The following is a 17,975-nucleotide window of genomic DNA, read 5'->3' on the forward strand; positions in this document are numbered from 1 at the left end:
GGATGAGTAGGAGTGTCTCAGTAGTAATAATAGGAGCAGAGACTGAGCAACTCCAGTGACTAAGAAGAACAGATGATAAGTAAAGATATTAGGCTAAAACCCAGTCATATTTGGTTAAGTCCATATAAATAGTTTAGCAAAGATGATTGAGGACTCCATCTCAATAAATTAATTCATTGTATATATTCAATATCTCCAAAAGAACAAAGATCCAAAATTGGGAAAGAATAACCACAGCCTAAAAAAAAAAAAAAAAAAGGAAGGAAGAAAGCAAGGAAGGACCAAATGAAACTATCTCACTGTACAATAACATAAATTTAAATGATGATTATGGTAACATATAACTTTATTATATGGACAATTACTGCATTAAGAGCTTAAGGAAAAAAAAGTTATACCCATATGATTGGGAGTGGCAGGTTCCACTGACTTTCTAACTTAGATTCTATCTGCTTAAAACAGCAACATTATTTTTGAAACCATAAGCTAATTTAAATCATTCCAAGCACATAAAACTCAGCAACAGAATCTTTCAGTTTTAGTTGAGGTAATTACAGTTAAAAAAAAGAATTCAAAATCTAATTTTTTTTCATGAGGGAGAGATTCATACAGAGCCTCTAATGTCCAAAAACCCTTCAAAATACATTGTTATCTAGACAGATAAACACTTCCCAAAGAGGGATAAAAGGTAACCGTAAACTTGATATCTGGGAGTGGGGACAATTTAAAAATAGAAAGTTCTATATATTCTAGTTTCAGGGGTATAACAAGCCTAAAACTTTTTTCCTTTAACATACTGAAAGTAAGAGAAGTACATGGCCCAGGTCCATCAACTTCTCTAACAAACAAACATTAAAATCATATCCCTTGATGTAACTCTTTAGAAAAATGGTGAGCATTTAAGGGACAAAGCAAAAACCACTGCACTAAACTAAATTATTTAAGTTCAATTTCTGTGTGAAGTAGTTCAATCACTACTTTTCTTATGGTGTGCAAAACCTTTGATAGTGAAATTTCTCTTTCACTATCATGTAGAAACAACTCCTCAGATGCTCTAAATAACACAAATCAAAAGCACAGACAAGGAAAAAAAAAATCACACCATTGTACTCTGTAAAAGGAACATAAGATACAACAGGGGGTCTTTACCTTACTGTACATTAGACCCTCATTTTGGATTTTCAGGAAAGTAGAACTTTTTCAAAAGGCTAATAGCTAAAAGCAAAAGCAATTTGGCATGTTTTATCCAACATCAAATATTTCACATATATTATAAACACACACACAAACACACATACATGTATACATACAAATAAAAAGGGTTTTGGTTTTTTTTTTACCTAAATGCAAACTGGATGAGGATCCATGTGATGAAAGTGATGGCGGTGGCGTAAGTGAATGTCCTGGAGTTTGGCTTGGCAGAGGCATGCCTATTGGACTTGGAGAGGAGGAAAATCCCAGACTATTGTAAAATGGTTGCCCTATGGGTGCTAGGCTGCTACTAGATCTTTTGTACAAGTCAGAGCTAGTAGATAGAGACTCTCTCCTTGTGGCACTACTACTTGCAGAACTGCCAACTGAAGAAGAAATAAAAAAAACCCTAATTACATACAGTGTTAACTGAATAAAACCTATCCCCAACTCTTGCTGGGCAATAACAGATGTGATCACAATAATTATTTTTAGAAACATTCTGGAGAAGATAATTACTGTGATAACGATATGCTGTTATTAATCATAAAAGGGTATAAATGCACCCCAATAAAGTAACCAAATACTTAACAGAGCAGTAATGTTTCATTATTTCACACATTCAGCACTGACATGTACGATTACTGTGCTTTAATACCCTGGTATGATTTATAAACCCTGAAATTGCAAGTTGTTTGCTTTAGGACACACTAAAGAATAAACTCAAATAAGGTTTAACTTTTGGTATTATCCTAATCTATGGAACCTGGTTCTTACACTTTAACTCAATGCCAAGAAAAGATTATGCTAACAAAAGGAATATTAATACATTTCCTTCACCATTTACATTTGATTTGGCTGCTGTGTTCAAAACATAGCTCTTTATAAGCCCATATTGGCCCGAATATTAGTCAGTGTGTAATCCAGATGGGAACTAACCCGAGTACTGTTCATACTATACATTCTCCATATTCTTCAACAACTAATATTACAGTACATATATGAAACTGCTGAACATTCTCTTGGGAAATTAACAATTCTCATGACTGTCACCAAACCAAAGACATACTTTCACTTCCAGGACTCATCATTCCTAAGGGTCTACCTAGTACTGGCCTCTTTGAGTCCCTTACTCAAAAAATTCTGCTTTTTTTCATGTTTTTTTCTTTTTTAATAAGATGAAATACAATTTATTGTATCTCATATTCCTCATTACATTACATGCCAAATTCTTTTACTTCTCTTAACCTATTTTTCTTCCTTTTTCCATTCCACCAAAAAAAAAAAAAAAAAAAAAAATCACAATAAAACCACAAATCACCCTACCACGTAGGCTTTGGTAAGCTATGCACACTCAGAAGATCAACCCAAAATCTGATTGTTAATCAACATATATTTGGATAATCAATTTCTTTAGCAGGTGTGTTTGAGGGCTGTTCCAAACTTCCAATTTTCAAGTCCTCTTTAGAGCCCATTATTTAAGTATACCTTCCTTCCTCTTTCTATGCACTCGCTTCTTTTAACTCAATGTCTTTTACATCTAAAGAATTTCTTATTATACTTCTTAACCTGCCAAATAAGGTTCTGAAGGACAAGCTCTATATTCGGACCAATATGGCAATTCTTTTCAAGGAATTGTAAGTTTCTATTAAATCTTGGATTTCTAATCACAAGTCATATATGTCATACAGACTATGAATTAAAGAAAACAATTAGCGGAGTACATGATGGGTAAACCAAGTTAAAGTTTATAACATAGATAGGAACCAAAATTACATTGGTTTTGCCAAATTTAAAATTCTACAATGGACAAAGGAAAAAACAAAACAAAACAACAAAACCCAAAACAACAACAACAAAAAACCAGGCTTGTGCTACCTACCATATTAGGCACAATATAATGCTATTCAACCTTTTATATCAGCTAATGCAGTCTCTGCAAAACAGATCGTGCTTTAATATAGCTTTTCTGGAGTTGGTTTTGGCAAAATTGGCAATGTATGATACATTAACTATGCTAATTTAAAAGGACACTGTCAAAGCAATTTTTCAAAAACATTTGTATTAAATACTATATTTTAAATTCCTATTTATTTCAAAAAATAATTTAACTGATGAGGAAAAAGATATCAGCTCTCTAATGAGAACATCAGCATTATCATTCCTCTGGCAACTAACGAAAGAAACCAGTTTGACATGTGCAGTATTTCTTTCTTCCAGAAGGGAAAAGTCAAGCCAAGCATTCAAAAAATAATTCGAAAATTACTTTAAACATTAAAAAATTGGCTCCTCAGGTTTTATTATGTCTAAATTATCTGCAACTTCATTACATAAGAAACAAAATCTACCTAAAATATCTAAGGTTAGACACATGATGGAAATTTTAATCACTCATTAACTATGTATAAGATATTAAATTACAAACTTTTGATTATTAATAGTAATTTAAAAATAAAGGTCACAGGATCATGATTTAATTCCTATATTAGAATGGCTAAGCTTCCTGGCCAATTATATTACAAACTTGGGAACACTGTTCAACAATATTTCATCATAGGTAAAAAAATGATTGTGTGTGTACATATGCACACAACCCTATTATATTTTAGCTTTCAAAAATAAACTTACAATTGCTGCAATGTGAAATGGCAGTGGACTTATTATAAGGGGACATATGTGCAGCACTTAAATGAATTCTCAGAAAAAAATCGAAGAGGAAGGAGAAGATGATACACAGCATACTAAGTGACTGTTAGGGGTGGCAACTGCTCAAGCCCTCTTCAAACAAGATACAATGCACCTTTCGGGACCTGGACACTGGAACTGAGTAAGCAATGCTTACAAATAAGGAAGGCATGAAAGTTAAGTTTTTGGAAAAGAGGCAACTGAAGGGGACAAAATGTTCATGCCAAACAGTTCCAAAACATAGAGGAAAAAAGACTTTAACAAATGAGAATCTGGAAGAATTGAATAGGGGGACCTTCAAACCTATACCAGACCATCAGTGACATACTAATAAGAAAGGGAACACAGAGCTTTTAACAGCGTTTTACCCCCTGGACTATTTTGGTTCAACAAACTCAAGTTTAGGAAATAATTATTTCCACAAAGTTTATTTATTTATTTATTTTTTGAAGTTATATGTTTTTTCAGTTTTCATCAGAATATTTAGAATTCTTTGGGGAAAACATACCAATTGTGTTACAATGAGTTTTATAAGAATGTTCAAGCTGTACTGCTAAACTCCAAAAGGAATGAAAAAAGTAGAAAAATTAAAAGAACGAAGAGCCTCCAAGTTCAATGGATTTTCCCTCAGAAGTTCTTAAGCCCATTCTTTAGGCCACCTCTCCTGTAAATATGAAAGGTAAAGAGCTCAGAAGACACTTCCTCAAGCATCTGATGACTGACATTGTATTAGTTTGTCATTTTCCACACCAGAGAAGAATGTAAATTTGATGTGGTAGGAATATAGATAAGAAATAGATATTAAAGATTCTAGGACATGTGGTTGTAGCTCAGCAGTAGAGCGCTTGCCTAGCATAAGTGGGGCACTAGGTTCAACTCTCAGCACCACATAAAAATAAATAAAGGTATTTTTAAAAGGGGAGGGGAGCTTGGAATGTAGCCTAGTGGTAAAGTGCTCCTGGGTTCAATCCTCAGTCCAAAAAAAAAAAAAAAAAAACTACCATATGATGTTACAGAAATAGAAAATCTTTGAAGGTCCAAATTTAATCTCTCTGCCTTGTGAAGGCTGTCAATTTTAAGGGTAAACTGTTTTTTCCTTATGTGAAGACATTTAAAATTATAATTTCTTGAGTGTTATTTAAAGCTAAAAGATATAGTTTTAAATAAATAAATATTTAGTGACAAATGCTAACTTTTAATTTAAAATAAAGGTAAGTACACTGGTAGTTTGCTTGATTCTTTTCTTTTGCAGAAGTGGGGCATATATCCCTGAGCTACATCCCCATTCCTTTTGCAAAAATTTGAGACGGGGTCTCCCAAAGTTGCTGAGGCTGGCCTCCGTTTGTGATCCTTCTGCCTCAGTCTCCCAAGTAGCTGGGATTACAAATGTGTACCACCATGCCCAGTTCACTGTTAACTTTCTAGGGGCTTATTTAGAATGTTTCACTATATCAAATATATTTTAGGCATTATGCCAAATAAAGTAAACCACATGAATCTCAAGCATTTAGAAGGAATCATTCCATAAACACACAATTATTATTTTTATAATTCAAATTTTAAGATGGTAACATATTTCCTCAAACATTAACATTACATGGAGAATAAGGAAGAGTAATAATTAGCATGTAACACCATTTGAAACAAACCTTACTAAAATAAAAAATACAGTAATAAATTCTTAAAGCTGTGGGAAAAGGAAATGTATTATATTTGAATGAAGGATGTGCTGCTAGAAATGAGCTAAACACTCAAGGCATTTAAAAGCCGTGCAGCAGACATTTTTCTTTCATAAAATAAAATCAATAATCAAATACTTTGTGTCCTTCCTATACTATATGCTATTATTGCTTATCTTAATATTAAAAACACAAATATCTCATGTCCACTTAGCAGAGCAAACTCAACTTACAAACTTACCTGATGAACCAAATCCACTGAGAGCTGAGCCTATAGCAGCACCCAAAGAACTACCACTTCCAAATCCAAGAGATGTACTTCCAGGTTGACCAGGTCCATGAGAAAACAAAGAACTGCTCTGGGAGCTATTAGTCAAAGAACTGCTCCCGTAAAATGAATTAGACTGCAGATTAGTGCTTGGCTGCTGCTGCTGCTGCTGCTGAGGTGGCTGTGTGCCAATTGGCCGAAACAGACCATTTGTACTGCCTGTAAGACTGTTTGCAGTTCCTCCAGCTGCTGCTGCTGCTGCTGCTGTAAAACAAATTTCCAAAAAACTACTTAGAAAATCATTCTTTATTTTAAAAAATCATATCTCAAACAACCAGAAAACGATTATCCTTCAAGATGTTAGTTATACTTACCAGCCTGTGCTGCTGCTGAACTAATTAAAACAGGTGTTGGAGCCATTAATCGAACTGGAGCTCCAAGGCCAGTTCTTGCTCCAGGGCCAACCACTAAGGCACCGGTCTGATCATAATAGGCAGTTGGAGCTAGTACTTGATAACCTAGATAACATAAAGTAAATGTTTACTAATAAAAACACTTACTACAGAAAGCATGTTTATTTTCCCCTGCATTTCTGTTTTTTGTCAATCACAACAGCTATTTTGTATTATCAGTATAAAACCCTTAAATATCTACCATACGAAAAACAACACATTTAAGAAGGTGTTACTAAAGAAAATTACTAGAATGTAATTAAACCTTTTTTCTCTAAATTTTTAAGAGCTACCTTCAGCAAAAATGCCTTTCACTTATGAACCACAAAAAGAATTATTTTCCTTAATACAGAAACTATAGGCTATCAAGGGTTGACAGTAGAAAAATATAACCATTTAATCACTTGTGATAGCATAGGTAGGAAGAGTAGAGGAACACTATAAAAATGTTTGTTTATTATGAAATTTCAGAAAAGTTCTAAACTAAGTGCCTCACTGCGAACATTCCCTTAGATTTTCATTTGTAAGCATCTCTCCAAAAACCTAAAATATAAACTGACAAGATACCTTAAAAATCGTAATTGTTAGTGGGCACAGTGGTGCACACCTGTAATCCCAGCAGCTTGGGAGGCTGAGGCAGGAGGATTGCAAGTTCAAGCCAATCTCAGGAAAAAACGAGGCACTAAGCGACTCAGTGAGACCCTGTCTCTAAATAAAACACAAAATAAGGGCTGGGGACATGGCTCAGTGGTCGAGTGCCCTAGAGATCACTCCCCAGTAGCCCCCCCCATAAAATCATACATGTATTAGTTCCGTTGTAGGCTTGAGCACAAGGCAGGTAACAATTCTTATTAGGAGAGTCAATCTTACCTCTTAGCAGTCCTTCTCACAGAAATCCCTCCTCTGAACCCAAGATTATTCAAGTAACTATTTTGTAAGTGCACTACAAGTAGAGTTCTAGAGGAGCTATAAATAATGATGGCTACTTTAGGGGGAATAAAGCTTATTTCTCTCCTGGAATTCAGGTTGAAAAAGGGCACCTTACACAGTAATAATAATTCACACCTGATGTATTGGCAATTTCTAATAAAAGTTTTCAAAAACAGAATATACTCAATTATACTCTAACACCAATTCTTGAATTTTATTTTGTGAACACTATGCTGAAGCAAGTCACTGTAAAATTATAGTTATAAGGCAGTATGAAAATGTATTCAAACACAGTGGGATAAATTCATTTCAATAATAATAAACTGTGCTGGGATAAACACTTCACTAAGGTTGACATTTTCATATGCATTTTAAGTAAATACAGCAATTCTGACCAAGTATAAAGCATTAGCACAATGCTAATATCCACATTACTAGTAATCTCACACTGTAGATGCCAATTGATAGTTTCAAGGCGTACACGTGTCCTAGTCCTAAATTCATGACATAAAGAAAATAACTTTTGTTAAAAAGTATCATTGTTTATTAAATCCTAATTAAAAAATAAAAGTTAATCCATACGAACATTTGACTGCAAATACTCACAAGGTAGTATAAATTCCCAAACAAAGGAATTTGCCTGTAGTCCCTAAGACAGTTTATTTGACCTCCTCAATCTTTCTCAAACCCATTCATTCTCCTGATTGCCACTACCCTATACAACTAGATCTATGTGGTCTATTCATGCTCTTTTGCCCCAATTCTATTCCCCATTCTCCAGAGTGATTGCCCCCCCCAATATTTTAATTGGTTGAAAATAATGGTGGGATCTGATGTTACATTATAACAATATAATCTGGCCAGTATCATTCCCTAGTACTTTCCCTCTTCTCCCTCTCCCTGTTCCTTTTCCTCTACTGATTTTCCTTCGATTTTCATGACACCCTGCCCCCACCTTTTTTCTTCCCCCTTTTTCCTATCTAGCTTCCACATGAGAGAAAACAATATGACCCTTGACCTTCTGAGTCTGGCTTATTTTGCTTAACACAATGTTCTACAGTTGCATCCATTTTCCTGCAAATGAAAATTTCATTTTTCTTTATGGCTGAATAAGACTCCATTGTGTACAAATACTGGTAACATTTTCTTTATCCATTCATCTGTTGATTGTGGAGACCTAGGCTGACTCCACAGTTTGGCTACTGTGAACTGTGCTGCTATGATCATGAGTATATAAGTATCGCTATATAATGACTTTAATTTTTAAAGATCAATACCGAGGAGTGGTACAGCTGGGTCATATGATGGTCCATGCCTAGTTTTTTCGGGAATCTCCAGAGCAATCTTTATTTAATATCACACCCTGTTCAAAACCTTTCAATGGGTTTAAAATGAAAATCATAACTCTGAATCCAACCCACAATGAATTTGTTGCTATGTTGGCCATTTTCTAGTTTTACTTTCATACCATTTTACACTCTGGGAATAAGGAAGTTTCAAATTTCTCAAGGGCACCTTTGTTTCCTTTTACCACAGGGCTTCAGTGTATTGTTTCCTCCCATAGATGTTTTCTTTCCCTCTCCCATTCCCAACTTAGCTTAATTTATTGTTTATACATCCATTCATTTGCAAAATATTCATCAAGTAGCTACCAAATGCCAGGGAGTCTTCTGAGTATTGGGATATTAGCAAGAAACAATAAAGAGAAATGCCTTTACTCTTGATATTACTTTCTACTGCAAACAGACCAAAAAAAAAAAAAAAAAAAGTCAAAAGAGTATGTTAAGTATTACAGAAAATCAGATAGGGAGAGTGGAAAAGAAGTACTGAGTAGTCATAGAAGTTCTGATAATTTTAAACTGGGGGTAAAGAAGAACCTCTATACAAAATTATTTATGAAGAAAAATTGGAGGAGAGAGAAAATAAGCCAGTATGGCTGAAACAGAGTGATAGAAGACGATTAATCAAAATGACTGATCAGGGGACAATATGAAATAGGAGAACCTGGACAGAAAGCTAATCCAGGTGAGAGATGTAATGGTGACCATATTAGAGAAGAGGGAAGAGTTAGATTGTGAGACCCAGCAGCTAGACATGAGACTAGACTTGCAGTGTTAGGAAAAAAAGGAATGAACTGTTCTTCCTATGTTTGGCCTAAGTTTTAAAACAATGGAGTTGTTATTTACTATGCAGTGGAGATGGACAACACAAGGCATTTACCCAGTCTACATTTTTGTAATTTATTAATGAGATTCTGCCTAGTATCTTATGATTATTTAATCTTCCTGACACTAGTTACTTATGGCTTCTATCATCCCACCGCCCCCTTACCCAAGTACTGAAGACTGAACCCAGCAGCTCCCTGTAAGATATAGCTCAGTCCACAACTGAACTATATCCCCAACCTTTCTTTTTGATGAGCCGTTCTGAGGCTTACAACTCTTGAGTCTTTTGAAAGAAATAGTTCTGAGATAATTGATCCTTTTGATTGTATGTGTGCTATTTCATTCACATCAGCATCTATCTTTATTATGCTCTTCCTTATGTTCTTTGGCTTTATTCTCCTCCTTTTAGTTTTCTAATGGATACACAGTTCACTGACTTCTAGTCTGACATATGCTTTAAATATAGACATTTCCCTTTTATGTAGTTTTAGTTGCACTCCACAAGTTTAAATTTTAATAATTAACTGTAATTCAGTTCAAAAGTCTCTAATTTCCATTGTATTATCCTTTTGTAACTGTGATTGTATGAGTGGTAAGGAAAGGGAAGAGATCAAAGAGGGATAATACAGATGGCACAAACAATTATGCAGAAAGATTAAATAGAAGACAATGATCAGAATGTGAAAGATAAATGCAAAAGATAGAAGGTAGAAGAGTTAAGAATAAGACTTGAAGAAATATCAATTTTCTCAAGTGAGCTCTTTTTAATAGCTTTATACTTTGTAGATGAATATGGAAAGCTGGAGATACTTCATGCAGAATGGAAATATAGAAGGCATTAAAGAAAGGCTTTGAGTGTGGGAATCATGTGAACAGCCCACAAGTTATTGAGACATACAAATACTAAATCTAGTAAGGTTTCTCATGATTTTTATATTCTTATTTCTAAAAAGGCTAAATGTGGTAGGCCAAAAGGTTAAGGAAAATAATTTACTGTAAAGACATATCCTACAAGTTTTACCAACTTTTATCACTACTCCAAAAAGATAACAGTATTAAAAAAATGTTTTCTTCTAGAATTATCAACAGAGTTCACTGTGGAACAAAACAAAACAAAAAATAAAGCAGAGGCTGAGAATATAGCTCAGTGGTAGAGCTTTTGTTCAGCATGAATGAAACACTTTGATCCTCACACTACCAAAAGAAAAGTTAACAATAAAGAGGTTTCTCATAGAATAGAAAGAACAAAAGTAAATATAAAAATAAATTCTAAGATTAAAGTTGATAAAATATAACAGAAATAATAAGTAGATAAGAAATAATAAGATAAACAAACAAATAAATAAATAAATAAATAAGAGAAGAAATAAGATTGGAGCTGGGGTTATGGCTCAGAGGTAGAGAGCTTGCCTAGCATGTGCGAGGCACTTCGTTCGATTCTCAGCACCACATGTATACAAATAAAGATCCATCAATAACTAATAAAATTTTTTTAAAAAGGGAAAGAAATAAAGACTATCAGCTAGCTGAATATGAAGAAAAAACAACAAAGACATTTATAAGAAATAAATATAGGACCAGCATCAAGAACCTAGACTGATCAGTAATAGTTTACAGGCAGCAGCAAATATACATAAGACAGAAGCATGTTCTGAATTCCAGGATCCACAGAGAACCTAGTTAGACAGGAAGCACTATTGTTCTCTATGACTCCCCTATCTATGGGTAGTTAAAATCTAAGAAGAACCATAGTAGTCTTAGTTTTAATAGCTTTCAAAAACTCCTGACTCACTTCTTTTAAGCCCTGATTCCAGATGCCTATAATAATGTCAGCTTCACAGTCCATTTCCCAATAGGTTGCTTGTGCCAAGGTTTCTAATCTACAATGGCACCACAACAGTAGCTTCCCAGGAAGGAAATATATATAGCTGTGGTAAAAGAATAAAATTCAAGAATGCCCCCTAGTCTACTATTATTGGTACTTCAGGGATAAAAAGTATGAAACTATCTTTTATCCAGAGAACTAGACGAGATGTTAGACTCAGAATTAGAGAACAGAATAAATGCAAATTAATATATACATCCTTAAAATAACACATAGAAATATGTGTCTGCATAAAAGAAACTTTTGATATTATTAAAGATCTTTTCCAACACTGAACACATTTTCTAAATGATCTGAATAGAAATGTCATAATCTTACAATTAATGGAAATTGGAATTCACATTTCATTAATAAGTAATCCTTAACACACAAGTAACCACTCATATGTCAAAAGTGAAAATTAGCACACTTACTGATATTCAAATGTGGCCTTTAAATTTTACCTTTACAACTAAAAGGGTTGGAGATGTACCTTAATAATAGTGAATGAGCCCCTGACCTGTAGAAACTAAAAAACAAAAACAAACAACCCCCCCAAATAAAACAAGAGGTACAATCCCCAGGATCCCCCCGAAATTAACCACAGTATAAACAAAACATCCTGATTATGCACTTTGGTCTAAAGAAAATATTTTCCTTCCTCCACTATTATTACAGTAATCTTCTATCTAGTTTCACCAAAAACAAATCAAAAACAAACCACTCTAATTGCCCTTTTAGAAAAGTTGTACAGTGGCAATAGACAGAAATTTTATACTGTGATTTTCTATACATTAGGTCTTCATAAGCATATTAGAGACAATGTTGCTATCAGATTATAAATAACAATAGTTTAAATGGGTATAAATAGGTTAAACATGATCAGACAATGTTGAAATTAGAAATATTAGTTGCAAACTTTTCAATATTGACTAATTAAATGGCTATTCTCACAAGGTAGGAATGGCAAATAGGTTTTTGTCTTATATGCCAACTCTAACCAACTGGTTTAAGTTCTAAGCATTATACCAAAAATTCTGGGCTAGGTTCAGCTGAAAAGACGCTGTGGTTCATGTTACAAAGAATTTGATATACATATCTGCTATTCAAGTCACTAAGTCTCATGACCTCAGTATTGATTTAAATTATTAGCATGTGAGTTCTAAATAATCTTTTACAAGGTAGGCAAGACTTCAAAGACACTTCTGATTTATTCACTCTTCAGGATGGACAGACCACAAATATCATTTTAAATCTATTCAAATATCTACAAATTCCAGCACCCTGCAAAAAAACAAAAAACAAAGCAAAACAAAACAAAACCCCAAAAAAACAAAACCAAAAAACTACAATTAACCAATTATATACCTGGCATGCCTGTAGCAAGACCCTGACCAAATGCCAAAGCTGGATTTGCAGCTGCTGCAAGTGATTCTGCTTGCTGCCCTTGCTGACCCTGATTGGGAGTAAGAGGACGCTGGCCTGCTCCAGCACGAAGAACCTATAAAGGACAGATGGCTTTCTTAAAAGCATTATCATATAGTAACAATTTACCAAAGACAATTATGTGAACACATTTCATACAATGAAAATTTATATTTTAGCATGAAAATTACACAATACTTCACATAAAAAATATCACTGGCTCTTGACAACTTTAACAATCAATAAAGCAACATGGAGGTTCTAGAAGGTCTGAGGGTAAAAATTGTTTCTAATATCAATATTCTTACCAAGGTGGTGTTTGTTGGTGGAGGAGATACGGATATTTGAGATATGAGAGCGGGGAGGAATGAAAATGAATGAGTAAGACTAAAAAAATTAAAATTATTTTCTAAGATTGAAACTGAAACACAGGAAGCTTATAAGAAGAAACTCTGGTGATCTGTTATGAGATTATGATACAGAGCAAAAAATTCAAATCAAGTTTTCAAAATTCACAAACACAAAACAAAACAAAAAACAGCTGCTTTCTAAACATAAAACTTAAGTGAAAAAAAACCACCAAAATAACATTAAAACAAAGTGAAAAGTTCTGGAGGCAGGTCAAGTTTTACTACTTTGCTGCACACAGCTGTTTTAGTGTTGATATACAAGCATGATGAGCTTAATCATAAAGTTCACAAATAATTCAAGACAGAGTAGATAAGTAGATTCACTGTAAATTTACCACATTCGTCAGCAATACACACAGGTGTGTTAAATAATGTTGTGATATGATGTACAAGGACTAACCCAACAGAGCATCAATACAGTATAAAAATATAGTAAAGAAAATTCAGAATAAAAAATTAACAGTCAAGTAAGCAATGCCATTGTATTAAGTTGCTTCTTTGATATAAATATGATGAATATTAACAGTCAGAATTGTGATATTTTCCAAATAGTTTGTTTGCATTTACCTAAGAAAGGGGTTGATATAAAAAAAATCTCATGATAAACATTTTCTTTCTGTTTTAAGAAATTAAGGATGAGGCAGAAAGATAGCAATTTGAGGCCAGCCAGTGATACTTATTAGCAAAACTCTCTCACAATAAAAAGGGGTAGGAGGGGCTGGGGCTGTAGCTCAGTGGCAAAGGGCTTGCTATTTACAAATAAAATAAAGGCATTCATTCTGTCCATCTACAACTACAAAAGAAAAAAAAAAAAGGCTAAGGATATAGTAGTGGTAGAACATCCATGGGTTCAATCCCCATTATGGAGGGGGGAAAATAACAATGTACCTAATAATCTAATTTTACATTGGAAACATACTAATATTTAAACTTGTAATTTAAATACCTGGATAAAAATGAAGGTGTAATTATTTTGATAGTAAAATTATTACTGCACTTTTAAGTGATAAAACTTAAAAATTGCTAGATATTTTAATAACAGAAATGAAATATAACCAACTCTTTGAATTCATATAATACTAATCAGGAAAATATGCAAAAATAGTTGTATACCAACTATACAACAGCTACTATGTTTCACAGAGGAAAAAAGAGAGAGAGGAAAAAACACTTTCAACACCAAAGAATTCTCAGATATTATTTAATGAAGGAAGGCTTACCTGTTGCTGTCCAGGCTGAGCTTGTGAGGCTGCTTGCTGATTGGCTGTATTGTTTGCTGCAGCTGCAGCTTGTTGCTGAAATAAGTTGGCTGGATACACCCCCCATGGAACACCATAATACTGAGGTGGAACCACGGCTGGACCTAAACCCCATCCAAACAAAACAACAACAAAAAAACCCAACAACTAGATTTTATATTACCACTGGATTATAAAAGGGGACAGGTATAAGACTTAAGAGCAGAACATGTCCTTAGACTCTTCTACCCACTTACATGAGCTATATCCTTTCTCCTTTTTCTGATTCTATTAGGAAGCAAATATCATTCAGGTTCGGACTATTAAGAGAGGAAAGTATTCAAGAATGACAGCTATGGTTTTAATGGAGATATGTGAAGCAAAGCTAAATACTACCAATAAACTGACAGGACACTTAGTCTTATATTCAACATATACATACTGCCAGTTATGGCCTGATACAGATGAACACAGATAACACATTCAGGGAACATTGGACAACAAAACTTGTTAGAATTTCTTATGGTCAATTTGTTACTTCTCTGAAAACGAATACTTTCTGATAACTGAAATGAATTACATCACCCCCCCCCCGCCTTTTGCTTTTCCAAATATAACATAAAACTAGGGTATATTTGGGTACCAAGCTTGCTACAAAAGTATCTGAATTGCAAGCATTCAATTTAAAAATATTTTTCATATTTGAAACAAAATTAGCCACAATTCTCACAAAGCAATAGAAAATTATGTGAAAACAAATGAGACATCCGTGTTTATGTGGTTAGAAAAATGAGACTAGTGAGTCAAGACAAGAACTAGATACAAGCTCAGAGAAAACCTGAGGTAAGAAAGCAAATTAGAAAATACAAAAGAAATTGGTCCTGTTCTATTCTACTTTGTGCAAGATATTTGATTTGTGAAGAGCAAATAGAATTAATTATATGCACAATAAGATGAATTTTTTGGCTTTCAAAGATATCATTAAAATGAATAAAATATCATGATCTCTAATTTATACAACACTCTAAAACTTTATTAGTCAAAATTTAGAACATTTGCTTTGTATATTTTAAGAAGTCAAACTCTCATTTTCCCTTTGTTATAGAAGAAAATGAAGCCAAATAGTACTGACCAAATAACTAAAATGAAAAATTATGTGAACTTAAATGCAAAAAGTATTTCTAAAGAACACAACCTATAGCATGGAGTATTAAAACATTAAAAAAAAATCTTAAGTTTCAAAATCCTCAAACTCCTAAGAAAAAAAAGTACACATTGTAAAAACAATAGTCACACATCTACCTAGATCCTCACTCGCTAACATGGCCAGAATCCACTTGTGGGTACTGAACAATTAAAAGACAGAAAAGACCAACTAAGATGAGCTTTAAGAGTATAAACTTACAAAGGATTTTGAAGACAGCATGAAAAAAAATCTATTATTAAAAAATATTCATTATATGCTCAAATATATCTCAGATCTGTTGACCTAAATCAAATGTATTATTGAGATAAATTTTACCTATTCTGTACTTTTACAGTGTGGCTACCAGAAAATTTTAAAGTTCATTTTCTGGCTTACACTGCATTTCATTGTACAGCACTGCTACCTGAGTCCAGAATGTGAGGTATGCCTATTCCCAAACTAAATGACCTCTTAAAGTTGTTGCTTTCAGTTTCATAAGTAAATGGTTCTCCGTATGGCATTATACCAGCACTAACATCCAGTTAAACGGCACTAGAAAAGCTCACATTATTGAGTTTCGTGATATATTATTTCTACACCAAAAGTCACTGACTATGAGAAGTTAGTTTTAATCTACTAGTTAAGTATAGAGCAAGATTTTGAAATTAATATATTTCGCTCACTTTTTAAAAAAGATCTTGAGTTTGAAAGTTCAACTTCCCAGGAAAAGTAGACTGTTCAACAGGCATGATAACAAATAAATAAATACCTGGTATTATATTAAAAACATCAGATTGATAAGTGATAATCACTTCAGAGATGATATCTTTGAAAAAAAAAAAAAAAAAAACTAGCCCCAGTCTCAAGTTTTGGAATACAGCCCATCAGCAGACTCACTCCAACAAACACATTTCTAAGGCCAACAGCAACCCATTCTTGCCTCTAAAAACAACATAAACCACGCTTAACTCATTTCTGTCTTTGTAGTCATTTTAACCTAAAACAAACATTTCCCAACAACCTTACATAAAATCAGCAAATAGCATTGCTCACTAAGACTGTGTCTGAGCACCTCACAACTCTTCCTCACTGAAATAAGCAACAAATACACTAGGGGTGTGTGTGTGTATGTATGTGTGTGTGTGTGTGTGTGTGCGCGCGCGCGCGCGCGCTAAGGATTGAACCCAGGGCCCTTGTGCACGTGAGGCAAGCACTCTACCAACTGTATCCCCATCCTCAATACACTAGTTTTCATGTCAGGTTTTTAAAATTTTTTAAATTTGAATTTGTTGTATATGACAACAGAATGCACTACAATTTACATTATGTATAGAGCACAATTTTTCATATCTCTGGTTGTACACAAAGTAGAGTCACATCCTTCGTGTTTTTATACATGTACTTAGGGTAATTAAATTAAACCCCTATCTCTCACCATGCATAAAACTTAAGTGGAACAGGACCTAGAAATTAAACCAGAGACACTGTGTCTATTAGAAGAAAAAGTAGGCCCTAATCTCCATCATGTCGATTAGGCCCCAAATTCCTTAATAAGACTTTTATCGCACAAGAATTAATATCAAGAATCAATAAATGGGATGGATTCAAACTAAAAAGCTTCTTCTCAGCAAAAGCAACAATCAGTGAGATGAATTGGGAACAAATTCTTACCACTCGCATGTCAGATAGAGCACTAATCTCTAGAATAAAGAACTCAAAAATTTTAACACCAAAAAAAACCCAAATGACCCAATCAATAAATGGGCCAAGGAACTGAACAGACACTTCTCAGAAGATACACAATCAATCAATAAATTTATGTCAGATTTTGAGTGGTAATCTTGGGCTTTGAAAATTTTCAGGAAGTTCTTTTCAACTCCATCCTACCTTTTCCCCTTCCTTCTGGTACTGGGAACTGAACCCAGAGAGGTGCTTTACCATGGAGCTATACCCCCAACCTTTAAAAAAGATTTTTTTTGAATTTTAAGATAGGATCTTGCCAAGTTGTTGGAATTACAGGTGTGCGTCACAGAGCCCAGCTCTGTCCGACACTTTTTTCCCAGCTGGCTTGCACATTTTAACATTACTCAACTTTAAGATCTATATTCTCTCAAGACTTCTAAAGATCTTATACTACCCCTGACTCGGATATTCACACTACCTACCTCTAATACATTACTTTCCATTGTCTCTGTAGGTATTAAAATGGAGATGCACAATCAACAATAGAAGATTTCTAAAATTAAAAAAATGAAAATGCAAAACAACTACATAAAGAAAAGAAAAATAAAAGGGTTATTGCTTAGGACTTTCCGTGACATTACAATTGAATAAAAAATAAACTCCCAGAGGGGCTGAAGCTGTGGCTCAGTGGTAGAGAGCTTGCCTAGCATGTGAGAGGCACTGAGTTCGATTCTCAGCACAGCATACAAATAAATGAATAAAAAAATAAAGGTCCATCAACATATTAAAAAAAAAATTA

General features: G+C 33.9%; 1 protein-coding gene across 8 annotated transcripts in view; it reads right to left on the bottom strand.

The window, feature by feature from the left end:
* Pum2 (pumilio RNA binding family member 2) overlaps window positions 1–17,975 on the bottom strand; it is an 87,198-nt gene that overhangs the window by 23,940 nt on the left and 45,283 nt on the right. For 6 of the 8 annotated variants that reach the window (XM_077792097.1, XM_077792099.1, XM_077792096.1 and 3 more), the window contains 5 exons: window positions 14,290–14,432; window positions 12,603–12,735; window positions 6,198–6,341; window positions 5,797–6,087; window positions 1,341–1,577 (listed from right to left, as the gene is read on the bottom strand). In XM_077792097.1, the coding sequence (XP_077648223.1) occupies window positions 1,341–1,577; window positions 5,797–6,087; window positions 6,198–6,341; window positions 12,603–12,735; window positions 14,290–14,432 (948 nt within the window). The remainder of the gene's footprint in view (window positions 1–1,340; window positions 1,578–5,796; window positions 6,088–6,197; window positions 6,342–12,602; window positions 12,736–14,289; window positions 14,433–17,975) is intronic. The other 2 variants (XM_077792103.1, XM_077792102.1) reach the window with 1 other exon arrangement.

The sequence above is a fragment of the Urocitellus parryii genome, chromosome 12 (assembly GCF_045843805.1).
Source record: "Urocitellus parryii isolate mUroPar1 chromosome 12, mUroPar1.hap1, whole genome shotgun sequence".
Classification (NCBI taxonomy): domain Eukaryota; kingdom Metazoa; phylum Chordata; class Mammalia; order Rodentia; family Sciuridae; genus Urocitellus; species Urocitellus parryii.